Here is a 25812-nt window from a genome sequence, read left to right as displayed (position 1 = left end):
GTTTTTTTATGGAAGAATTAATATAAATGCATAAACATAAAATTGCTAACCTTTTCTCCCTTTTATCTCAGCAGAGTCGAATGTCTGCAGTAATCGACGATATGACTTAAATTCGTCTTGCAGTATGACACGTGATTAAAAACAACAGAAACGTCACAAGCTTTATTAAGAAAATAAATTTTATTAAGAAGAGACAATTAGTATTGTTGTTCAGTTCAAATATATGAAAATTCCAGACAGGGCTTGAGATTCCTGAGACCTAAACATGTGCCTATTTTATGTGATGGCTTAGAAACAATAATTATATTTAAATATGATGTTTGTGTCAGAGTACAGTAAATCATAAAGTGTTCATCAAACGCATTTAGGTTTTAGGACATCTTTGATGAATGGTTTTGATCCACGTCAATGTTACTTTATATCAGCTTGATGAGGCTCATTTACTGTAAATAGCTCAGCTTTATTATTTTCTCCACTAGGTGGAGCTGTGTTTTTTTTTTTTTTTTTGCTCTCTCCTGTGGAGATTTACACACATTAACCATAATACCAAAGTGAAATACCTTACTCTTAGATAAAACACAAAATTACATCACTGTTTCACAAGCTAGCAAAAATATCTTTATACAATGCAAAATTTGAAAGGTTTATGCAACACGAATTGGACTTTAAATGAAGAGAATCATCATCCAACCCTGAAAATGTATAGAGAAACAGTGGCACAGACCGTCACAGATAGCGACACTGATAGAGGAGTTTATGTCATTTACAGACAGTAAACATAATGGCAGTAGTAGCCTATGGGAAGTACACACAAGCGTGACAGGAGGATTACAGGACCAAGTCAATGTCCTGAAGGCAAATTCTGCTCAATAACTGCTGAAGGAAACATTTTTGTGAGACAGTCTTTCACCAAGAGAAAGGTCACCACTTTAGCAGTTTTGCATACGATTATTAGAGTCACTGATTTATTTGCCCAGCCGCTTTGCCACGTCCTGATAGGCCAGTTCAATCTCATTGTCTGCCGCACAGGTGTTGGTGAATTCATCCCGGGCGTAAGCTTTCTGCAGGTACCTCCAAACCCCACTGAACTCTGATGGGATCTCAAAGTTACGGTATTTCTTAGAAACCACCTGAATGTGGCGGAAAAAAAGAATGACATGAAACAAATGACACTGCTAGATTATGATCTAAACAAATCATCCTATAAGGATTTAAAAAAAATGTCAAGTTGGGGCAAGTTGTCAATATCATATATGTTGCAATTCATCAATTGCAAATTGCTATTCATGAAACAGCAACAATGCATGTAACAATGTATTGTGACCTTCATTTTTGTTGTGCTTTAATACAATAGACATAGTTTCAAAACAGATACTTCAATTTGTAATTTATTTGCATGTTACTTTTAAATTGTTGCTGTTTTGTGAATTGTTTTACCATTTTAATTTAGCCATTAATTAGGCTTAAATACATTTTAAATAAATATATGATGGGGTAAATGACTTTTTCTGTTACTTAAGGTAGTATTTGATATTTCAGCAAAAGTTGTTATTGTCAAATTGACACCAATAAGCTGCAGGATCCCATTGTGGCAACTAAGCCCATATATTAAGTGGGACAACATGACTTGCTGTTTTTTTTTTTTTTTTTTTGGTTAAAATTGGTGGGAATGTTCGAAAGACTTAAAGTGTGTATCTGTGCAGAAATTGACTTTAAAAGGTAAACCCACCCTGAGAAACATTCAATGCAATAAAAGGAACTTTTCAGTAATGAAAAAGCAATGTTTTAGGAACTTTTTCAGCAGTCACCACTATTTTATCTTGCACTAAATGATCAATTACAGCAGATCTCCCAGCGGTACATCACCTTCACTACATGCAGTTTGGGGAGGAGGTTGCAGTCTGCGAGCGTTAATTCATTGCCGTCCAAGTACTTGCGGTTGGAGCACTTCTCTTCCCCCGTACTATCGACATCAATCTCGTCCGGCAGAGGGGAGTTCAGGAAGTTGTCCAGTTTCTTCAGAGCTTTCAGTAGCCCCTTCTCCAGACCTGCACAGCCAAAAGTTTGATATGTGCTTGTGCTAATGTTTTTATCTGAAGAAATACAGCGGCTTTAATTCAAGACAATCCCTGTAAAGGCCTAGCGGAATGCTATGAGCTCTGGATAACATGTGGCTCCATATTTCACCGTTGACAGAAGAGCATCCATAAAGAGCTGTAGATATTCCTTGAACCTGTCTAATAAGTCATGAAGCGGACACTAAACTCACTTGCATTGGCTCCTGGATTTGTGTTCTTGATGTAGGCTGAGAACTTTGCAAAGATGTCATTTCCCGCCGTGTTTGACTCCTTGTTCTTCGCAGCCAGTTTTGGATACCTTTGGACGTGAACGAAAAATAAGGTTGTTCACATTGCATAAATAATCAATCCATCAGTGAGCATCCTGTCCACCTACTTGGGAGGCGCTAGCATCTCTTCCAAGAATTCTTCGATCTTGTTGACGTCTGTTCGCACTTCGCCATTGAAGGTAAGGAATGGTGGAGGAGTCCCGGGAGCAAGATTATGAAGATCTGCTGGTTTCCTTGAAGAAATAGGGATTTTATTTTTTATTTTTAATGCATGTTCACATTTGATTTTGATGATTACATAACACAGTCAATTAAAGGCAGTGGAAATGCTTGTTGTATGTATTTCTCACTGAAATAGGACTTTACGGGTGGGACATACCTATCAAAAGCTAACAGACTTTAATTAAAAGCCACACAATTTTCTAACAGCAACTCTCATGCCCAAAGCAGATTTTTAAATACAATTTAATTACCTTTTCAGGTCGACAGTGGTGACGTTGAACACGACTCCCTTCAGCCACAGGATCATAAAAAGCCTTTGAGAAAAAGGACAGTTCCCAATACTTTCTCCATCACTGCCAGCCTGAGGAACACAGACTGATAAATCAGACTCAATGCATCACGTCATAGAAGTACATTACCTTAGTAGCCTATCACCAGAGTATTTTTTTATTTTGTGCATTCTTCAATATCTTGAACATCTTGAAAATAATGAACTTGCTTGTTGTCAATCATCCATGTAAAAATTAATGCAATGAATTATGACCTAAAATGTATATAGTACATATATATATTAAATATAATTCTTATCATGATAAGTCAAAAATGAATATATATATTAGTATCATTAGGTCAGATATGAGATTATTAAACCCCTGAAAGTCATTCACCATTCAGTTCATGATTTGCAATCTTCAACACAATAGTACACAGTACAAAGAACCAATTGGGATTTAGTGCCAAATTTCCATATCTGAAATTAGGCAATCAAGCTATCCAATAGCATCCTTAACTGGGCCAGTAACTAGAGCCAGATATCAGATCTGCACTTGAGCTGAATTATTCATGGAAATTCCATTACCTGCCCCATTAGCCCACAGCAAAGGGGTTTGGGGTCATACTGTACCTGTCAACACAACTATGAGATAGACACCAGCCTCGCCACCTAAAATTAATGTGTTTAGCACTTAACCATGCTGGGAAAAAATGCACAGAGGTTGGTTTTCAAAGGGGAAACGCTTGATTGGCTCAGAACGAATGTCTGAGTTATTGCTTATGTCACACTTTAAGACATCTGACAAACTCAATCCACATTCCCATAGGATAAAGTATATTCAGAGCAAGGACTGAATATAATCTGTGCATCGGATTTCAGAGCTTTGTCCATGCAGAACTCTTGAAAATAAAGGTTCTTTATTAGAATTTGTGGTTCCACAAAGAACGTTCAACATGCATAAAACCTTTCCACTGCACAAAAGGTTCCTTATAGTGATCCTTATTTATAGATTATTAAAATAGTCTATACATTTATAAAAATGGTTTACTGAAAAGTTTACTTAGGAACCCAAAATTGTTCTTCTATGGCATTTGCTTTGAAATTTTTTTTTGTTGTTGTTGTTGTGCTGAACAGTTAAAATTAGCCACTTGATTACAAGACATTCTTCAAAATATACAAGAGAGGAAAACCAAGGTCTAGCTCGGACCAAGGAAACAGAACCGGAGCACACAACGTTTTTAATAATTTATTAATAAAAAACGACTAATGTTTCGATGCTCATGCATCTTCTTCAGAGTCAAACAATGAAAAGGCAACATACAGATTCTTCAAAATATCTTATTTTGTGTTCAACAGAAGAAAGAAAGAAAACCATACAAGTCTGAAACAAATGCAGAGTGAGTAAATCAATCATACACAGTATGCAAAAGTTTAATACTAAAAGTTATGGGCTGTCAAATCACTAAATCTGATTTTAAGCCAATTAGATGAGGTCATATAATAGTTAGCAAGAATAAAACAGTTTTCCAAACCCTGTCACTAATTTACTGTCACTATTAGCTCTATTAATAACTTTGATGTTACATGCAAGAAATACAGTGTCTGACCTTCTGTGATTTTCGATTTATAAACGTTTTACGTCTTTATCAAGATTCCACCCTCATTCTTTCACCAGTTTCAGCTGTTAACATTATCTAAACATAAAAAAAACAATACAAATGAACCACAGAAAGCAGCTGAAGAAATAAGACACTTGAACACAGAGGAATTAGAGCATGAGGTGTTGATAGAAAGGAAGAAATAATTCAGGAGCACCCCAAAGTATCTGCTTTGAAACTGTCCTGGACCCATCTTAACCTCAAACGAAACTGCTAGAACTGTCAGAAAGCTTTTCAAAGTATTGATTCCTGACTGTTGATTAAATGTGCAACATCCATGCACATTAAAGCTGATTGTCATGCTTACCTTCACGAAAAGCTCGATATCAGGGTCTTTGTCCTCCTCATTTGAGGTCATATCGCTTAAACTCACTCAAATTCAGAAGCTGATGGAGAATTATTGGTTTGTAACCTCCTTCTCCTTGGATGAGGGAGTCTTTTATGTGTCCGGGCGGCGGGGTGTTGTGATGGTCTCGGTGCTGTAACAGGTCGGTGGAGGTGCGGTCTTGTTTTGATTTGGCCCCTGCGGTCAGCTGTCAGTGAGAGCCGCTCTGACTGTCACAGAAAAGCCAAAAATAGCCTCTGCACGGCGCAGGAGCAAAAGGGAGGAGTTCAGTGTCACCTACACCAGCTCAGTGTCACTCAGGTCCTTTATAGAAATGTGATGAATCATATTTCACTCCTTCCTGTCAAAACCTGAGTCACGAATCACTGACCTCTCACAGCACTGGTGCGAAAATCCAAACTAGGTTTAGTAGTCATACTAAAAAAAAAAATTATTTTCCCTACTAACGAATCAGATGAGAATCAGACAGATGTGGCGTACTGTAAGTAACACATTTAATGGGGTCACTGTCTCTCAGGCCCCACTTCATAATCAGCTGGAGGTTCGGTTTGGGAGGGTTATGGGAATTTATTCCGGTAAGTTCTCTCTAAATATAGAGCTGTAGGCTCCCTGAACACTCATTTACACATGATTACTGACCTCAGGACTGTACAGTAACAGTCACACACTAAACCAATGCTCTGTATTCAACAACAGCTAAGCAGATAAGTATTTGTGGTACGTCACATTCGATTAAGCACACTGAAAATATGTAATACGATTTATTTATACACAAATATTCAAATGTTTTGGGGGCATTAAATGTATTTTATTTATTTTTAAGGAAATTAACACTTTTATTTAGCAGGAATGCATTATATCGATCATAAAACAATTAATTAAATTATTTTAAATAGTTTTATAAGACTATACACATGGCTATGCAAATCCATGTATTTTTTTAAAATAAATTAATGCTTTTATTTAGCAAACTTAAATTTAATCTAAATAAAATTGACGATAAAGTCTTTTTGGAAATTCTATTTTAGATGAATGCCTTTATTTTAGTGTGATTTTACACTAATTAAAAAATCCTGATAATGTTTTTTTTTTTATTAAATAATGGCACAAATGTTTTCAACATTGAAAATAATAAGAAATTACAATATTTAAGAATTGATAAGCAAATGAGCAAATTAGAATGATTCACTAATGATGCTGAAAATTCAGCTTTGATCACAGCAATAAATTACATTTTTTTAATATATCCAAATCGAAGACAGATATTTATATTGTAAGAATATTTAACAATATTACTGTATTTTTACTAAAATTAATGCAGCCTGAGTGAGCAGATATAAAGATACACTATCAGCCAAGAGCCCAATTCTCCTAAATTAACATTAATTCTATACACAAAAAAATCTACATCATATTTCTCTCTTGTTCCACAGAATGAGAGACGACTTAATAAAAGTCCTCACAACAGTGTCATGATATACAGTAACAAGCTGTAGTTCACCTGCATGTTTACAGTAACATAAAGTGAGACCTCTAGTGGCTGCTAAACACTAAAACAACTTTAGTTAGTCACACACAAACTTTAAATATCTGAAATAGAGGTTTTATTTGGTTTTCAGATGACAAATGTCATGTATTTCTGAGTGACAAAAGGATCCATAGAGTTTTTGCTTTGCATAGTTTCATGAAGAACATACGACCTCAAACATTCGAAAGCCAAATACTGCACGAGCCAAGGTGACTTCCTGTTTCAGTAACTAAAGATTGAAGCGAAATAATATTGACCACTGTTAAATGTACAGAAATGACTGCAAGAAATACTATAAAATGGCAAGCAATGGCTAAAAAAAGTAAAAAAAGAAAAAGTTTTACACAGCTTTTCAAATGTCATTTCTCGTCAAGTCAAAAACGAAGAACGACTGCCATAAAATAAAAAATAAAATCTCTGTTACAAAATACACACAAAAAAATAAAAATTGCTCATGTTAAAAGCAGCAAAATGTTCCCTTCCCCAAATGCATTCACACATACAGCGATCTCTGAGAAACATTCAACCACACAAGAAACATTCAGGTAAAAGCCCTCATAAACCCTAGAAATATTCCTCAGTAGAGATTCAAGAAGAAATGGGAGATTTAGCATTTCTTTAGTCACATCGGTTCAAAATAAACCCTTTCTAAAAAGAAATAAAAACCATGCAATCTCTCATAAAAAAATAAATAAATATTAATATTTAACTGTTTGTGTGTTCCCTGGCGGTGAAGACGGATCAAACATGTGACTCAATCAATAAAGTTTCACTACAGGCATGCTCAGTACGGGCATTTTCAAGTAACCTCAGTATCCTGTTTCTTCACCCAAAAGAAGCGTGTAATAATTGTTATTGCTTATGATGTTCTGCATTTCCCAAAAGTTTTGCAAAGCTAAGTAGAAACTATTGTCATCAATGCATTCTAGAATCTACTTAGACTTACGATGATTTTGGGAAATGCACAGCAGTTTAAGAGCATGAAGCATGGTGTGCATCAGTAACCTGACTGTTAACATACAGTATGCATAGATATAAAGCTATTTGTATATGCATATGATAACGCTAAAAAGCATTTAATCATTCGGAAATCTGTTAAATGTAATGATAGCGTGCTTGTGCGTGTGAGATTTTTCAGGAAATTATCAAACACAATCATATTTATATATTGTTGTTGTCCAGGGTATTGAAACTTATTTCCACCACAAAAATACAAATTGCCACAATTCTGACTTTTTTCATTGCAATTCTGAGGAAAAAAAGTCAGAATTGTAAGATATAAACTCTTTATTGCAAAATATTTACTCAGAATTTGAAGAGAAGTGTGAAATTCGAGATTAAAAGTAGCAAATACCTTTAATCTTTCATTCCACTGCAAAACGATGCTGGACCTTTTTCCTCAGAATTGCATGTTCACATGTTCCAGTTCTCAGTTTATATCCCACAATTCTGAGGAAATCAATCATAAAGTCAGAATTGTAAAATATATGTAAAAAAAATAATAATAATAGTAATAATAATAATTATTATTATTTTTAATATATATATATATATATATATATATATATATATATATATATATATATTTTTTTTTTTTTTTTTTTTTTGTGGCAGAAATTAGCTTCCGTATCAGGAAAAGGAATAGGAATAAAGGAACAGTTCACCTAAAAATGTCAATTCTGTCATAATTTGTTCCAAACTTGTCTGAGTTTCTTTCTTCTGTTAATCATAACAGAATATATTTTGAAGAATGTTGGTTGTCAAACAAGTCCATTGACTTCCATAGTATATTTATTTCCATTCTATGGAAGTCAATGTTGACCAGCAACTGTTTGGAATTTTCATTTTTGGGTGAACTATCCCTTTAAGAAAAAGAGCGAGACATTTTCAAAATGAACATCTGTGAAGTATTTCTATCTCAAGAGCTGCTGATAATGTTGAGGACATGTTTTGTCATGTCTTCAGTGTTTCGCAGAATTTTGTTACCTTACAGTTTCAATACGATTGGCACATCGGCACCATTTCAGCATTTAAAGGAACAGTTCGCCTTAAAATGCAAATGCAGTCATCATTTAGATGAACTATTCCTTAAACATGTGCTTGTATCGAGTCAAATCTCTCCATCCGAGACAGTCCCTGCGTCTAATAACTGCTTCATTCCAGCAGTGGCACGTCATCATCGTCCTCCTCTAACTCCAAGCGGGCGAACGGACGTGAAGACGAGACATCTCTGTTCTTCATCAGCTTGAATAGACAGGTGAAGGTGGTCAGGATGATCAGAACTCCGATGACGATGCCCACCGCTAGCGCTAGCTGCCCGCACTGCTCGTTAACTAGCGCACAGCGCACATAAGTGAAGCTGCCGTTGTTGGGCTTCGGAGGGATGCCCAGCAGGTGACACATGAGCGGGTAGAGATCCACACTGTTCAAGCTCGACATCTTGTAGCCTTTGCGAAACGCAGGCCCATGGGCGGCCAGGAAGGGGTGCATGCTGGGAAATGTATTGTCATAGCCATGATCGCCCACTGCAAAAAAAAAAAGAAATATATATATATTAACAAAACATAAAAACAATATGCATTTTGCAAATACCATGAAAAAATTCATTTTTCCAGGACTTTCAAACGCTAGATGTTTTTAACAAGGACATTTCAAGAAGACGGATGTAAAATAACTCTTACGGCGCGGGAGTCTGCCATTTTTGACGATCGTCCAGCCTTCATCTGCCACCAGAATGATTGGCTGAATCCTCGCGTTGTTTTTATAGTGCAGCCGATCGGGAACTTCATCCTTCAGGTACACCTTCATGTGAGGGTGACATCTGGACAGGTTTTTATATACAGTCGAATTATCTGTGAATAAAAAAAAAAATAAATAAATAAATAAAAATACAACGAAATATGCCTATTAGAAGGAAAAACTGTGGGATTCTGAGGAATGGATATAAAGAAGATAAAATGCGATTACTAATGACAGACCAACATCTACAGCCTTGTCTGTGGATTATGCATTAATGCAAACATTTTAAAATATTGCGTAAAATAATAATCACTTTAAATTCAATATTAATGTTGTATAATGTTTAATTAAATCTATATTATATCTAAAACTGATTCAATATTATTTAATGTAATGTTTTAAAATGATATCAGTATATCACTGATTATTATTTTGTTTTAACTGTTCCAAGTTTTAATAATTTAGTAGTTTTTTGTCATTTTTGGAGAATCATTTTTATGTAAGTTTTAGTTTTTTAATAAAGTATTATCTATATGTTTTTTATTAATTTTATTAGTTTTTTTAAATGATTATTCATTAGTTGTAGTTTTTTTATTTTTTTGATTATTTAGTTTAATTATCTGATTTTATTTCAGTCAGTGTTTATTTAATTTAAATTTTATTGCATGTAAAAAAAATGTTTATGGTTTTAGTGAACTATAATAACCTTGCTTAATTTAACGCATATAATATTGAATTTAAATTCATATTTTAACACATATTTCTATATATACACACCTTTTTACGGTATGTATTATTTTAGATCAGCCTTTAAAAAAAACCTTTATAGCAACCTGAACTGTAATCTGGATGCCAGGGGAATTTTTTTTATAAATAAATAAAATATAAAATCACAGTTCACTGTGGGAGTCAAACGTTTTATTAATTTAAAAAGTATAAATAATAAATACTTTCCTCCCAGTGGGATTACGGCGCCCACTGGAGTGAGATCCACCACCCTGTAGCTGCTCGGATGGATGCAGTCATCCAGCTTTATAACACGCTCTTGAGAACACTGCGTCATGCCGTGATCACTAGTGATGATGACGTTTATCTTCCCCCATAATCCCGTTCTGTTGAGCTGCTCCATCAGGAAGCCAATGTGACCATCCACCTCCTTTAAAACCCTGCTCATCTCCGTGGTGTTGTCCGGGCCGTACATGTGTCCGCTCCGGTCGGGCTCTTCCCAATACAGAGTGGAAAACTTCACAGATCTGTCCTCGGTCATCCACTGCGTGAGGTTTCCCAGCCTGTCTTGGAAAGTCATTTTGGGGTTGTACTTGAATTTGTGTTTTAACGTGTGGTTTTGAATACTGACATCCGTTCCTGGCCACATTGCAGCGGCTGCCTTGTACCCAGACTCCTCCACGGACACCCAGATCGGAGTGGCTTCGTCCCACCAGAAAGGATCACTGTCGTTCTTAATGGAGAATGTCTTATTGGACACCGAATCGTACATAAAATTGGCAAGCATGCCGTGGCTCTCGGCGTACAGGCCTGTGACGAGACTATAATGATTGGGAAAGGTTTTCGTTGTGAACACATTGGTCAGCTCGTGCACAAGAACGCCATCAGAGAAGAACTTCTCCAGATTGGGAAAAGAGTAATTGTTTAGATAGTCTGCACGGAAACCATCGAAGGACACCAGGAGGAGCGGCGGCACCTCATTCCCAGATCCCAGTCCGGTTTGGTTTCCAGTCGGCACACACAGGGTTAATCCACTACAGACGATCATGAGTACGTACAGATAACTGTTGACCTTCATCCTGAGGGGCGCGTGGGGCAGTCACTTTCTTCACTGTGAACATATGAAAGCTATTTATAACAGACAGACCAACACTTGGTCATATAAAAGTCCCATAACAAAAATAATTTTTACCCACAAGCCATCAGTTTCCTCATTTACAAACACTTGATAATTCATCAGTGGACAATCATACTTAACTAGTGACCATTACCAACCTACATCAAACTTTACTGACCACATACAATATATTGCATGCAGGTTTTTTTTTTACGTACTTTATATCAAATAGTTGCAAATAGACATATACAAAAAACAACAATAACAAAAAAAAGACAAAAATACACAACTACATTACTATTCTTTAACTTATTTCAATACTCAAGATAATTGCACATAATGTATAATTGTACATAGCCTACTAAGATAATTCAGTTTTGTGTTTATTTGTATTTAATATTAATCTATTAATATATATTAATGAAAAAATAATAATAATAATATATATATATATATATATATATATATATATATATATAGGGAAAAAATTGTTGTTCATAAAAAATAATAATTATAATAATAATAATAATTATATATATATAATCAATCATCAAAATAATCATTAGTTGAGCCCTAGATAATAAAAAATACATTTTGTATTATGATAAAGGCTGTAGCAAAATATTAGTTATTAAAGAACTTATTTAATCATTTTAATTCGGAGTCAATTTTATTTGTATACATTCAAAGTTAGTTCAAGGCTAGTATACACTATTGTGTTAAAGTCTATTGATCACGTGATCTATATTAAACACTTCTTGGAGGTCAGTGCCATCATCAGAACTATATTCCAAAACAAATAATACAAATAAAAATAAATAACTTTTCACAGTTTTAAGCAATCAAATGTTTTCAATTGCATTAAATATTTCTGAACCCATGACCAGGAACTTAAATACTGGACAGTCTAGAAGATGCTTCACCTAATAAATGTCCAATTTCCCTTACTTTAACTTAAAAAAAATAATAATAACTTAAAGAAAATGCCATATAATTATAATTATCGATATTTAGCCTATAAGTAGAACTTATAAAAACATGTTTTGTGTAACAAGGAAGTGATACAGGAAGCACCGGAGGATAAAACGTGCTCCTAAATCCAATATTAAAAAGTGAGCAGGTGCAAAACATATTGGATCACATTTACTGGAGCTGATCAATAATCGATACAGACCTGATTATAATACAACGCTATTATTTAAAGTCCAATGTGCGTTTCGAAGACAGAACTGTTCTCAATAAACTATGAAAACTGCAACCTGAAAGAAAAAGACGAAAGACGAAAGTAACGTACCTTTCTGCTCAGGACGTCGGAAAGCGTATTTTTTAAATGCAAACACATTAAACTCTTCGTTGATGTCGATCTGATTAATAAAGTCAAGTATGTTCTGGGTTTGATGCGGTTTCTTGCGTTTCCTCAAACGAAAATACAATGTGACGTCACGACATGACTGACAGATGCAGCAGCCAATGAGAGCGAGGGACGTCCCGCTGCAGGTGCTCCTCTAGTCATTTCAATTCAATTCAATTCAATTCAATTCAATTCAATTCAATTCAATTCAAAAAAAAAAAATATATATATATATATATATATATATATTTTTTTTTTTTTGAATTGAATTGAATTGAATTGAATATATATATATATATATATATATATATATATATATATATATATATATATATATATATATATATATATATAGGTATTATATATAATAAATAAAACCTGCTGGCCCTCTAACACTTGCATTCTCTGTTCTATTTATATTCTTACCACTTGTTTTCTTTAAAAAAGGAGAGCCTCTAACACTAATATTCCCTATTTTTGTTTTCTCATTCAAATTTAAATTTATGCATTTAGCAGACGCTTGTATCCAAAGCGACTTACAGTGCATTCAGACTATCAATTTTTACCTATCATGTGTTCCCGGGAATCGAACCCCCAACCTTGCGCTTGCTTGCTAATGCAATGCTCTACCACTTGAGCTACAGGAACACTATTATTTATTACGGAATTATTTATTATTATTATTATACACTATTATTTATTTCTTTTTCTATTCTCACTACTTGTTTTTTTTTTAAAGCCTCTAAAACAAGCATTCTCTTACTTTTTCTATTCTATGCAGATTTAATTTTCCAACAGGACATGGCACTGGCCAGTTGAAAAGCAGCTAATGGATGAAGATGGCAGAAGACTGTATATTCGCGAGATGGACGTTTGCGCATCTTGTCAATTTACAGTTGCACATGGCATTCGAGTTTACATATAGTCCTTGTTGTGTCTAATATGCATTGACCCAAGCAATTCACAGATATTGCCAGATAATCACTTTACATCATACTTATAACAGATTTGGATTGTTTATGAGTCATCCTTTCTTGCATTGTCTTGAGCCTTCACTTTGTCAATTATAAATTATACAGGTGATTCTCAATAAATTAGAACATCGAGGAAAAATGAAAGTGAAACTTGTGCATTAAATTACTTTAATGCACATAGTCTAAGTCATTGGTTATTTTTATTGTGATGATTTTTGCTAACATTTAAGAAAAACCCACCAATTCAAGATCTCAACAAATAAGAATATGGTGACATGCCAATGAGATAATCAACTCAAAACACGTGCAATGGTTTCCTGAGCCTTCAAAATGGTCTCTGACAATCATTGACACGCTTCACAAGGAGTGTAAGTCACAAAAATTCATTGCCAATAAGCTGGCTGTTCACAGAGTGCTGTATCCAAGCATGTTAACAGAAAGTTGAGTGGAATGAAAAAGTGTGGAGGAAAAAGATGCACAACTAACTGGACTGAGGCCGGGGTCAAGGCATCAAGAGCCACCACACACAGACGTGTCGAGGATTTTGCTGAACCACAGACAACAGCAGAGGCATCTTACCTGGGCTAAGGAGAAGAAGAACTGGACTGATGCCATTGGTCCAAAGCCATTGGTCCTCTTTTCAGATGAGAGCAAGTTTTGTATTTCGTTTGGAAACCAAGGTCCTAAAGTCTGGAGGAAGTGTGGAGAAACTCATAGCGAAAGTTGCTTGAAGTCAAGTGTTAATTTTCACAGTCTGTGAAGATTTTGTGTGCATCATCTGCTGGTGATGGTCCATTGTGTTTTTTGGAAACCAAAGTACAAATGTACCAAGAAATCCTGGAGCACTTCATGCTTCCTTCTGCTGACGAGTTTTTTGAAGAGGCTGTTTTCATTTTCCAGCAGGATTTGGAAGCTGCCCACAATGCCAAAAGCACCAAAAGTTGGTTAAGTGACCATGATGTTGGTGTGCTTGCCTAGCCAGCAAACTCACCAGACCTGAGAGGAAGATGAGAAACAAGAGACCAAACAATGCAGATGAGCTGAAGGCCACAGTCAAAGAAACCTGTGCTTCCAGACCACCTCAGCAGTGCCACAAACTGATCACCTCCATGCCATGCCGAATTGAGCCAGTAATAAAAGCAAAAGGAACCGCTATCATGTATTGAGCACATGTACAGTAAATTAAAATACTTTTCAGAAGACCAACAATTCACTAAATGTTTATTTTTTATTTTTGGTTTTACGAAGTATTCTAATTTGTTGAGATAGTGAATTGGTGGGTTTTTGTTAAATGTGAGCCAAAATAATCACAATTAAAAGAACCAAAGACTTAAACTACTTCAGTCTGTGTGCAATGAATTTATTTAATGCGTGAGTTTTAAAATTTTAGTTGAATTTCTGAACTAAATGAACTTTTCCTCGACATTATAATTAATTGAGATGCACCATGATATTGTTAGTGCCTGGATAACCCAGTCATTATGCTACATCAATAAAATGCTCTGCAGCACATTTTGACATTTCAGAATGTTAAGATCTACTTCTGTAGATATTTTGATGAAAGTAACTCAAAAGTAATACAGGAGTCATGCAACGCATTTACAATTCTGAGACAGTAATATTGTAAGGTAAGTAATTACTTTTAAATGACAGTAACAAGTAATCTATAATGTTTGGAAGTAACTTGCACAACTTTTGCTCAATGAGGAAAGAATGAGGGACAGAATTCCTCGCTTAGTCCCTCAAGCACACTCCAGATGCTCTGCTCCGTTAACAATGAACGAGTCCAAACACCTTTCTTTTAAGTGATGAGAAGAGATGTCACACACTTCTCAGAAACACCCACGTATTAGATTTAAACCTAAGTGGCACATAGATTATGTAATGTGGCTGACTGAGATCTGAAAGGTTAAGAACAGTTTTAGTTGAACCAAGCTGTAAAAGAAATGTACTTTAAAAACTGTTCTCAGTTTCATGAATGAGGGGAGATGTTGTGTTTTTGTGAATTTGTGTGATACTAAGTATGGTCGCTAGAGGGCAGTAAAACCTAATAAGAAACCCAGAGAGCTTCCGATATAAATAACATTATTGCAATAACAAATTAGCATCAATAAAGCTCAGTGCAATGGTGTCTTTTGCAGGAATCAGGGCTTTGCAAAAATACTGAGCCACGGGAACTTTTTGTGTCCATTTCATACTTTTTTTCCCACAGTAGACGAATTTTTCCCAAAGTAGACTCTCTGTTTAGTTAGCAAACATAGTCTTTGTTTGGTTCTCCAAGCATTTTTCTTGAATTTCTAATAGAGTGAGCTGCATTACACGGCTTCTCTTAACAAACAAATCCATCAAGACATTTGTAACTACAAAAATTTAATTCCAAACAGTAGCCTAAAATATAAGTCCATAATCAGGTGGTGGATCTAGAAAAATATTGATAGGGTGGCGAGAAGGGGGCAGGAATTTTTGAGGGGTGGCAACATATGGCAGATGAATATATACTTAATTTAGTCACAATTATCACAGTTTGATGCTAAATAGTATATGTGCACACTACAAAAGGACACAGGCTTTCATTTACAAACTTAATCTCATGCAATCAATGTCTTGCATTTGAAACAGTTCATATAATGAATAAGTGACCATACCCCATAAGCACCACCACACTCACTAATGCATACAGTATGCATCGACATGTCATTAAGAGCATTATAAAAGGTTTAGTGTTATCACTATGTCAATTTATTATAAGAAACACAAGATTTTAACAGTCAATGACATTTCCAGCTGGGGAGACTCAACTGATTTTCTACTGTTCAGTGTTAATCACCATCTAACTCAACCAGTCAAGAGCTACATTTAGCCTTAGATGTTATATGAATATGGTCCCTGAAGCATAGGTTTTATTAGCTGACAATAATAATACATAAATAAACATTATAGGCACAAATACAAATGTACTTTTAGAAATTGTTTTTGAAAAATATGGTGTTATTGTTTTGGCAAGTTTAAATTAAAACTTCTATGAAAACTTGTGTGATATTCCTTTAAAATAATGTTTTAGTATATATTTTTTAAAGTATATTTTACTAAGCAATTTCTTACATAATTTCTTTGAGTTAGACCAAACTTTTATTTTGGTGAGTTGTAGACAGAGTTTCTGTGTTTATTAATTAACTATTATTATTAGCTATTAAGCCTACTTGAAGTATAGCATACTCTACTGTGCAATAGTACTACATTTCTGTCTGAATTTCTTCAAGTTATAACGAGATTTTATTTTTGACAGGTTGTCATGAAGACATTGTCGTTTCTGTCAGTCTGTGTATACGATACGAATGAATGATGATAGAAATCATGCAAAAGGAAACCAAGCAGTTTTACTATGATAAAACCATGATTTATTTTTGTAAGGGTTGTGATATGCATGTTTTTTGTTGAAGAAATTATAAAGGCTGTGTCATCTAAAAAAAAAAAGGTGTCCAAAAATGAAAGATGAAGTGAATATTTGAATATTTAATTTGCAGTTACCATGGCTACAAGAAAGATGATTTGTGGTGTTATTGTTAAAACCATGTGTAATTTTCGTAAGGGAACCTGAAAAAAAAAAAAAAATTCACAGGAATGTGCCTGAAAGTGATAAACAGGCCTCATTTTTATCTAAATGATTTATACTTTATTTTAATATATATAAAAAATGTATAAGGTGTGCATTGTAGCTGACACCTAAATTAACACATTACAATTGTTTTATGAATGCAAGTCTTTCTCCTCAAATGCTATTGAGCTTCAAATTTGTGTTTGAGCCCATGTGAAAGAGTAGCATAATTTACATATAATTTACAGATTATTTTAATAAATATCAAACATTTAATTCAATTGTGCATTATAGCTGACACCTACATGAACAATTACAGTTGTTTTTATGACTATAGTCATTCTCCTCAAATGCTACTGGCATTAGAAAAGTGTATACCAATATCGCATGTAACTTTAGAGACCGTCTCAGTTGGTGCCCGATGGATTGAGTCAGTTTGGGAGTTCGGAGCGGGATCGCGAATCATTTGAGTCAGTTCGGGAGTTCAAAGCGGGTTCGCGAATCATCAGTTCGGGAGTTCGTAGCGGGATCGCGAATCATTTGAGTCAGTTCGGGAGTTCAAAGCGGGTTCGCGAATCATCAGTTCGGGAGTTCGTTGCGGGATCGCGAATCATTTGAGTCAGTTATGGGGATCGCGAATCATTTGAGTCAGTTATGGGGATCGCGAATCATTTGAGTCAGTTCGGGAGTTCGTAGCGGGTTCGCGAATCATTTGAATCAGTTTGGGGATCGCAAATAATTTGAATCAGCTCGGGAGTTCGGAGCGGCTTCGCAGATCATTTGAATCAATTCGAGAGTTCGTAGCGGGTTCGCGAATCATTAGAGTCAGTTCGGGAGTTCATAGCGGCTTCGCGGATCATTTGAATCAATTCGAGAGTTCGTAGTGGGTTCGCGAATCATTTGAGTCAGTTGGGGAACCGTAGCGGGTTCGCGAATCAGTTCGGGAGTTCGTAGCGGGTTCGCGAATCATTTGAGTCGTTTTGGGGATCGCAAATCATTTGAATCAGTTCGGGAGTTCGGAGCGGGATCGCGAATCATTTGAATCAGTTCGGGAGTTCGTAGCGGGGTCGCGAATCATTTGAGTCAGTTTGGGGATCGCAATTCATTTGAATCAGTTCGGGAGTTCATCGCCCCTGGTCCATAATCCATAATATTGGTTTCTCTAGTCCAAAAATCATCTCAATCCGGAGAGAAATATGCACAGATCGAGCACCATTTACTAGTGAAAACAGTTCAAAACGAGATGGACTTTTTCATGTTTGTTAGTAAGAGTCTTGTTGTCAGTTTTTCTCTGATATATTATGAACAAGAGTCAACGATGAGTCATGAACACAATTACAAGGAAGTGCTTGTTATAAAAGAAGACTAACTAGCAAAACAAGTGTTAGCGCACTGTGTGTAAACTGTCATCATTACAGAACTGCACAGGTATGTTTTCTTTTACAAGGCCATTTCTATTTTATATTATTGGACAGTTTAGCACATTAAAGCATAGGCTACAGTAGATTTTAATATTTGCTTCCTGCATTGTTTGATGTTATTTGTGTTTCTTTTATATTTCAGATGCCTATATTTCAGCAGTCATAAAAAGTCATTTTTTTTCCCTCATTTTCTAAATTTGTATGTTTACCACAATGACAAAAAAGCATATGTATTTTTTTATTTAATTTCATATATATATTTATATATATATATATATATATATATATATATATATATATATGTATATATATATATATATATATATATATATATATATACTGTATATATATATATATATATATATATACTGTATATATATATATATATATATATATATATATATATATATATATATATATATGTGTGTGTGTGTGTGTGTGTGTTTGTATAACTTATTTATCAAACCAAGACCAATTATTAAGATTTTTTATTTGTATACATTTGACAATCCATTTATTATTATCATAGTTTAATAAACTATACTAATAATAATAATAATAATAATAATAAAAAATTATTTAATTTTATAAATAATTTTTTGTTAGATTGATTTGTTTTGTTATTTCAGTGGCCGTTTACTTTGTTACACCATTTGTTTACTGAACCAATTTGTTAAAAATGCTATAAAAATTATTATTATTTTATTATTATTATATATTTTTACTATTATTTATTGGATCAGCATTCTTCAAGAGTTCAGTGAACAAATCTTGAGGGCACTTGAAATGTCAACCTCAATTTCAACTTGTTTTCTGAATAATGGCAGATTTCCTCTGAAGAGAAGCCTGGAAACCTGTTTGGAAACAGTTATTGTTTTACATCTCCTCTCACTGCCACAAGTTTCTCAGAAATGCCACACAATAAAATGCATTGTATATACAGGATATTATATTTTTAGTAGCTGTTTACCTTCTTTATTCCATTCTGTCGCAGGAAGAGATGCGTTTGCAGGACCAGCAGCATGTGTCAGCTCATGCATCTGCGCAGTTATGTCTGACCTGTGTGACGTCCCCATGTCTCCTGGATTAGGGCTCTCAGCAAATGAATTCTTAGCAATGCATATTGATTAGTAATATGCATTGCTAAGAATTCATTTGGACAACTTCAAAAGCGAATTTCTCAGTATTTGTATTTTTTTTGCAACTTTTGACTCAAGACATTCAAATAGTTGTATCTCTGCCAAATATTGTCCTCCTAACAAACCATACATCAATGCAAATCATTATTTATTCAGCTTTCAGATGATGTATAAATCTCAATTTCAGAAAACTGACACTTAGTTTTGTTTTGTGGTCCTGGGTCACAAATGAGCTGAAATTTGTTTCATAAAACTGAACTTCTCATGAGTCACAACAAAGATTAAATCAATACTTTGTTGAAGAAATTTACAGAGCAAATATTGAAATTTTATTTCGTTTTATTTACTTTTCAGTGTGAACATTTCTAACAAGAAATAAGTAAATATTTGATAGCAAATATTTTATTTTCATTTTGCTATTTACTATTGCAGATCCTTTCCTCTCTTGCTGAAGTATTAGGAGGATTAAAACCCTTCTAGCGTGTCTGTTAAAAACACCATAAACTATTTTTAACAAAAGACAAGTGCTGCCAACAGTTCAAACCGGTTCTCACAAAGATAAACACGGTTTTCTTCTGCGACTGCTTCTGTCTGAGATCTCAGAGCCTGAGGAGAAAGTTTTCAGAAGGTCAGGAACAGCCACAAATATTATAGCTTATTAAATTATAATACTGGTGTACACAGCACATATCGCATCCCCTCACAGACATACTGTTTCTCATTGTGCAATATCTGTTGTTTGCAATGCCACGTTTTCACAGACTGCTATTGTAATGAAAGAGGTGTGTTTCCATTATTATTCAGCAAACCTCTCCCTCTTTGTACTATTTATTTAACCTGTTTGTTCAGTCACCAGAGGGTTAGGCCAATAGTAAAGACTTTGAGTTTTAAGACACTGACAGAGATTGTAGCTCAAGCCGCTCACGATGCAAGTGCCGTGGAACTTCAGATTCGGGGTAGTGATCCTCGGAGACTCCTCCGTGGGGAAGTCGTCTCTTCTGCATCGCTATACTGAAGGAACGTTTGATGAATCCCGTCAGTCTCCACTGGGAATTGATTTCAAGGTGTCCAACATGTACTTTGACCCTGATGTTGTGATCAAACTGCTTCTGTGGGACACTGCAGGCCAGGAGAGATTTCGGTGAGTGTTTTTCAGTGAAACCCAGAAGATATTTACACTGATGGTACTTCTTTCTTGACACGTTGAAAGTTTATGCAAATTCAAAACCTGATGCTTTTAAATTATAGAAGTGGGACAACAGACTATAGATGCATTATAATAAGATTAAGTAGGTATTATGTGGGTAAATGCATATTACACAAAACATATAGATAAGAGAAGAGTCATTATAATATAATAAAGGTAGGTTTGGAATTAAAAGGCAGGTCGGGGCAAGTTGTCACACTTTTTAAATGCTGTCATTTAGTTATTTAATTTTTTCTATTGGCCAAAATTCATCTGATCATCTTTTGCATTTTATTACAATATTTTAAATATTATCTTATCTTATCTTATCTTATATATTTCACCATTTTAAATATAGTACTGTATAAAAGTTTGGGATCAGTAAGACTTGTAATGTTTTTTTAAAGAAGCCTCTTATGCCCATCAAGGCTGCATTTATTTGATAAAAAACAACCAAAGTAATCTTGCAAAATGTTATAACAATTTAAAATAATGTTTAATATTTTAATATCCTTTAAAATATAATTTATTTCTGTGATGCAAAGCTGAATTTACCATTACTCCAGTATAAAGTGTCACATGACCACTAAGAAACCGTTAATATACTGATTTATTATTAGAATTATCAAACAGTTGTACTGCCATATATATATATATATATATATATATTGTTTTTTTGTTTTTTTAACTGCAATACTTTTTTACTTGGATGAATTAAAAGATACAAAGAACAGCATATTATATTAACATATATAATATTATAATAAACATATTAAGCAGCACAACAGTTTTCAGCACTGATAATAAATCAGAATATTAGAAGGATTTCTGAACATCACGTGACACTGAAGAATTGCGCAATGATGATGAAATGTCAGCTTTGCATCACAGGAATAAATTCGATTTTAATGCACATTAAAATAGAAAAACTTTATTTTACATCATAATAATATTTCACAATTTTAAATATTTTCCTGTAATTTTGATCAAATAAATGCAGCATTTATGAGCATAATAAGCTCCTGTAAAAAACATAAAATATCATTCTGATTTTAGGAATTAAAACTTTTGTAACATGCAAAATCACTACCACTATTTAAATTTTTAGTTTCATTGTTTAAATTTTGCAGTGAAAGGGGAAAATATTTAAAGACATAAAGGCATAAAGTTATGCTGTGAGAAATGGCAACCATATATCATACTTGTATATTTCATATTTCAAGAATGATATTTATTCATTTATTTTAAATAAACCCTCCCTAAAATACTGAGTGGAGTTGCTCGGTTCCTCAGCATGCGTGAATCTGAGCCTTTTTCCCGCAGGTCCATCTGTAAGTCTTATATGAGGAACTCTGTGGGCTGCATCCTGATGTTTGACGTCTCACAGCGCCAGACGTTTGACCGCGTACGCAGCTGGCAGCAGGAAGTCCTGGACTATGTGAAACCGAACCCGATGTTCTTCGTGCTTGTGGGACACAAATGTGATCTGGCCGTGGGCCGACAGGTCAGGAAGAGTGAAGGAGACGCTCTAGCTAAAAAACTCAACATGCTGGCTTATCTTGAGGTCTCGACAAAAGAGAACATTAACGTCAAGGAGACGTTTGAGACCCTTACCAGAGGCATATATAACCTCTTCCAGCAAGGCAAAATACCCACCAGAGGCGACTGGCAGGGGTTAACGGTTGGGGCCACCGTTCAAAAAGAGTCACCTGTGACTAAAAAGTCTGCTTGCTGCAACTGTGGATGACTTTACTGTGAGATTCAGCCACGGACAAACCTTGCTGGACATAGAATTGTATTGAAAATGACATTTACTTAAGTATTTTACATGCATACTATAACATGAGCCCTGTACATTTTTGTGCATGTCTGTAACATGCCACCCACAAGTACTATTCTCTCTATATGTCTGTTAATCAGTTTTGTGGCACAGAAAGAGCTAATGGCAATTACAGACCTAACTAAAACTAACTTCATGCAATATATATATATATATATACTGTATGAGTATTGTGGCTTTGCTTACTGACATTATCAACAATGTTTACAGCTGTCATTTGCACAGAAAACAATGCTCTGAAAAACCTGCACATCTGTAAAAATGCATGCATTAAATATTATTTGTTTAATAATTATGGCCTTTCACAAGTCTTGTTTTTATAGAAATGGGTCTCAAAAAATACAGCACCATCTAGAGGCCGTGACAAGCACCTTCCAATGGAAATAGTTTCATTTTAGAACAGAACAATTACAAACGTTTGTACTTCACAAGATGTTAACTGATGTGGATTATTGTGATGTTTTTATCAGCTGTTTGGACTCTCTTTCTGACGGCACCCATTCACTGCAGAGCATTCATTGGTGATACAGAACAACTGATTTTATTTCGGACAGTGACAATACTTTTATTGCAGTAGATCTGATTTTTAATTGCAATAAAAGCGTCTGAAATGTTTCACATCAAGCACAATAACTTTTTATTTTATCAGCACTATTGATGGCTTTCTTATATTTAACTTAAGACAGCTTGTTATGCTGCTTAATATTGCAAACAAATTTGCAAAAATTGCAAACAAAATTGCAGAAAAAGTTCTGAACCTTGTTGTTTTAATTTCTTATGCTTTCAAAGTTAGATTGCTCCCCTGAAATGAATTATGTCTTTAACTCTGATAGATTTAGTGATAATGAAACTGATAGGACTAAAACTAAACAGACATTTAATGATGGTTTCAGACTAGATTTCAGACTATGTGTTCAGGTAATATTTAATTGCTCAAGAAGCAGATAAAGTGAAAATGAGTCTACATGTGGGAAAACTAATAATACTACATACAAAGTTTTCATTTCAGTCACATTTTATTGTATTAAAATGGCAAAGATACAAAATTTAAGCATCTGTCCATGTGTAGATTTGTATCTTGTTTTGTATCTGTGGAATCTGTACAATACATATAAGCTTTGTATCATTTTCATAACAAAATTTTAGATGTTGCATAAAATCTCAAACAACAGAACAGAGATAAAGATATTTGAACTTATAACGGCATGTATCAAAAAAAAAGGGGGAAAAAAGGAAGAAAAAAAGAGGAAATTCTGACACATTCCCTAAACCCCTAAACATGGTGTAAAAAGTTCATAAAATATGTCTCATATTTGCCCTTGGAGACAACTGTATCTGTATTCTGTGTATCTTTATGCAAGTAAAATAAAACACATGAACTATGCTGCTATTTACCCTGATCTGCCCTGTACACATGGTGTGTAGCGGCCGGCTGATGTTAGTCCATTAAAATACAGTTTGAGGTTAAGACTGAGATCTAGTAATATTGCAAAACAGATCAAAAACAGTTATCTTTCAACCCTTGTTTTTTCGGAAACACAAGACCAGCATCAAATTGAAAACAGTAAATAAAGAATTTTTTGCTGGTGATTATTGAAGAGCAGCCTCATGAAATCAAATACTTTCACTTTATGAGACGACAGCACAGAAAACCATTCACAATCTGACATGATAAAACAAAAAAAAAATCCTTTGAATTACAAAGACACCAGACAAAATGAGAAGAGAAATTAAAAATATATATATACCGAATTGTCAGAATACCTTTAATGCTGATAAATCAACAACTATGGCACATCCATGCAAAATGACACAGACACTTTTTGTTCTTCTTATATCCATTTATGGGCTTCTAGTTACTGTACTTTCCGACTACAAGTCACACTTTTTTTCATAGTTTGGCTGGTCCTGCGACTTGTAGTCAGGTGCGACTTATTTATCAAAATTAATTTGACATGAACCGAGAGAAATGAACCAAGAGAAAACATTACCGTCTCCAGCCGCCAGAGGGCGCTCTATGCTGCTCACTGCTCCTGTAGTCTACACTGAAGACATAGAGCGCCCTCTGGCGGCTGGAGACGGTAATGTTCTCTCTTGGTTCTTGGTTCTTGGTTCTAATCTAAATAAATGCGATTTATAGTCCAGTGAGACTTATATGTTTTTTTTCCTCATGACATATTTTTGGACTGATGCGACTTATACTCATTCTCAAATACGGTATTATCTTTTTTAATATAAAATCGTAAAAGCTACTGAAACACGGACAATTTTTCAAATCAAAAAGATACAGCCAAATCGAAACAGTCAGAGATCTAAAGAATAATATACATTCAGATTCCATAAATGTTTAGACAACACGTCACACAAAATTCAAAAATAAAAGTACACCTAGATTTATTGAATCTGTTTTAACATTCGAATAAATGCTATGACATTAATACAATCCATAGAGCCGATCAAAAATCAACTATAATCAGTTAACCAGTAAATAAACAGCCTTGTCTCTAAAAAACATAAACTAGCAAACCTTTCAAACACATACTGTAGAATACAAACCCTGACCAGACAACTAATGCTAAACTACCTTTCAAGTAAGAGAATATCCTTAAAACACAAATACAATCACCCCTTACTGAGAAATCAGATGTAGTTGTATATCTGTATGTGGGTACTTTAGCTTGAGGTCACCCTGCACTGCTTTTTTAATAAATAAAAGGTCTGTCACTATTTATATTTGGTCTCTCAAATGTAATAAATGGTCCGTCCTTAGTAGGTGTTTATAATTTCAGTGGTGAGAAAAATAATAAACAAACTTTATGCACAAAAGAAAGTAAGAAAAAAAAAATCATGTTCCATGTTCAAAACAAGTTATACTGAAAGCATCAGAAAATCATTAGAAAATGCACTTACAATGGAAGTCTATGAGACATTGCACTGAAATAAACATAAATTAAAGCCACGATATCTGCGAAAATTGCTTACTTAACTTGTCTGTGCAAAGCTAAAATCAACATTTCATCTTCTGACCATGTGAACACATTAATTGTTACACTGCATTATGATGATTGAGATTATACAGCTTAAATTAAACACATTATTGGTGCATGTTTCTGTTTTTAAACTACACTGACCTCCATTGTAAATATATTGTTGTTTTTACAAATGTAGAGATGAGTTTAAATCCTTTTCTGCCTTAATTGACAACATGCCTCACATCCTGTCCATTCAGTTGAACTGGTTTTGGACCTGAAATTTCATTTATATTTAACAGAACATTTAACTTAAAGAAATAGTTCACCAAAAAATGAAAATCAGCTGACAATTTACTCACCCTCGGTATATTCAAGAT

The 25812-nt window shown here is 34.4% G+C and overlaps 3 protein-coding genes across 4 annotated transcripts; 1 reads left to right on the top strand and 2 right to left on the bottom strand.

Annotated features, from left to right (window-relative positions):
- Nucleotides 1-161: 161 nt before the first annotated feature.
- On the bottom strand, nucleotides 162-5131 carry clic5a (chloride intracellular channel 5a). 2 transcript variants are annotated; one of them, XM_052530478.1, is made up of 7 exons: nucleotides 4809-5127; nucleotides 4451-4537; nucleotides 2821-2930; nucleotides 2455-2580; nucleotides 2270-2376; nucleotides 1867-2048; nucleotides 162-1130 (listed from the first exon to the last, which is right to left on the bottom strand). In XM_052530478.1, exons 3-7 carry the CDS (start codon nucleotides 2874-2876, stop codon nucleotides 966-968), a joined length of 636 nt encoding a protein of 211 aa, XP_052386438.1. In that variant the 5' UTR covers nucleotides 2877-2930; nucleotides 4451-4537; nucleotides 4809-5127; the 3' UTR covers nucleotides 162-965. The 2 variants fall into 2 exon arrangements, with proteins under 2 accessions (XP_052386438.1, XP_052386437.1); XM_052530477.1 differs by lacking the exon at nucleotides 4451-4537 and having other exon boundaries at nucleotides 4809-5131.
- A 1303-nt stretch (nucleotides 5132-6434) lies between these two features.
- Nucleotides 6435-12419, bottom strand: LOC127933458 (bis(5'-adenosyl)-triphosphatase enpp4-like). Its single transcript, XM_052530476.1, has 4 exons — nucleotides 12252-12419; nucleotides 10071-10951; nucleotides 9057-9229; nucleotides 6435-8900 (listed from the first exon to the last, which is right to left on the bottom strand). Exons 2-4 carry the CDS (start codon nucleotides 10916-10918, stop codon nucleotides 8530-8532), a joined length of 1392 nt encoding a protein of 463 aa, XP_052386436.1. The 5' UTR covers nucleotides 10919-10951; nucleotides 12252-12419; the 3' UTR covers nucleotides 6435-8529.
- Nucleotides 12420-19977: 7558 nt separating this feature from the next.
- On the top strand, nucleotides 19978-22988 carry LOC127933531 (ras-related protein Rab-39B). The gene is made up of 2 exons (XM_052530570.1): nucleotides 19978-20578; nucleotides 21947-22988. Exons 1-2 carry the CDS (start codon nucleotides 20364-20366, stop codon nucleotides 22368-22370), a joined length of 639 nt encoding a protein of 212 aa, XP_052386530.1. The 5' UTR covers nucleotides 19978-20363; the 3' UTR covers nucleotides 22371-22988.
- The last annotated feature ends 2824 nt before the right edge of the window (nucleotides 22989-25812 follow it).

The sequence above is a fragment of the Carassius gibelio genome, chromosome A17 (assembly GCF_023724105.1).
Source record: "Carassius gibelio isolate Cgi1373 ecotype wild population from Czech Republic chromosome A17, carGib1.2-hapl.c, whole genome shotgun sequence".
NCBI classification, from domain to species: Eukaryota; Metazoa; Chordata; class Actinopteri; order Cypriniformes; family Cyprinidae; genus Carassius; species Carassius gibelio.
The sequence above is the reverse complement of the archived record's forward strand: the minus strand, read 5'-3'. Positions and strand labels throughout refer to the sequence as shown.

Bases quoted from the DNA above. Each gene is read 5' to 3' on its own strand.
- clic5a (XM_052530477.1), bottom strand. From the start codon at position 4,859: ATGACCTCAAATGAGGAGGACAAAGACCCTGATATCGAGCTTTTCGTG. The intron at 2,931-4,808 runs GTAAGCATGACA...TGTGTTCCTCAG, and splicing joins ATATCGAGCTTTTCGTGAAG to GCTGGCAGTGATGGAGAAAG. The intron at 2,377-2,454 runs GTAGGTGGACAG...TCACGTCCAAAG, and splicing joins GAGATGCTAGCGCCTCCCAA to GTATCCAAAACTGGCTGCGA.
- LOC127933458 (XM_052530476.1), bottom strand. From the start codon at position 10,918: ATGAAGGTCAACAGTTATCTGTACGTACTCATGATCGTCTGTAGTGGA. The intron at 9,230-10,070 runs AGGAAAGTATTT...TTTTTTATTCAC, and splicing joins GGCGCCGTAATCCCACTGGG to AGATAATTCGACTGTATATA. The intron at 8,901-9,056 runs GTAAGAGTTATT...TTTTTTTTGCAG, and splicing joins AAATGGCAGACTCCCGCGCC to TGGGCGATCATGGCTATGAC.
- LOC127933531 (XM_052530570.1), top strand. From the start codon at position 20,364: ATGCAAGTGCCGTGGAACTTCAGATTCGGGGTAGTGATCCTCGGAGAC. The intron at 20,579-21,946 runs GTGAGTGTTTTT...TTTTTCCCGCAG, and splicing joins GCAGGCCAGGAGAGATTTCG to GTCCATCTGTAAGTCTTATA.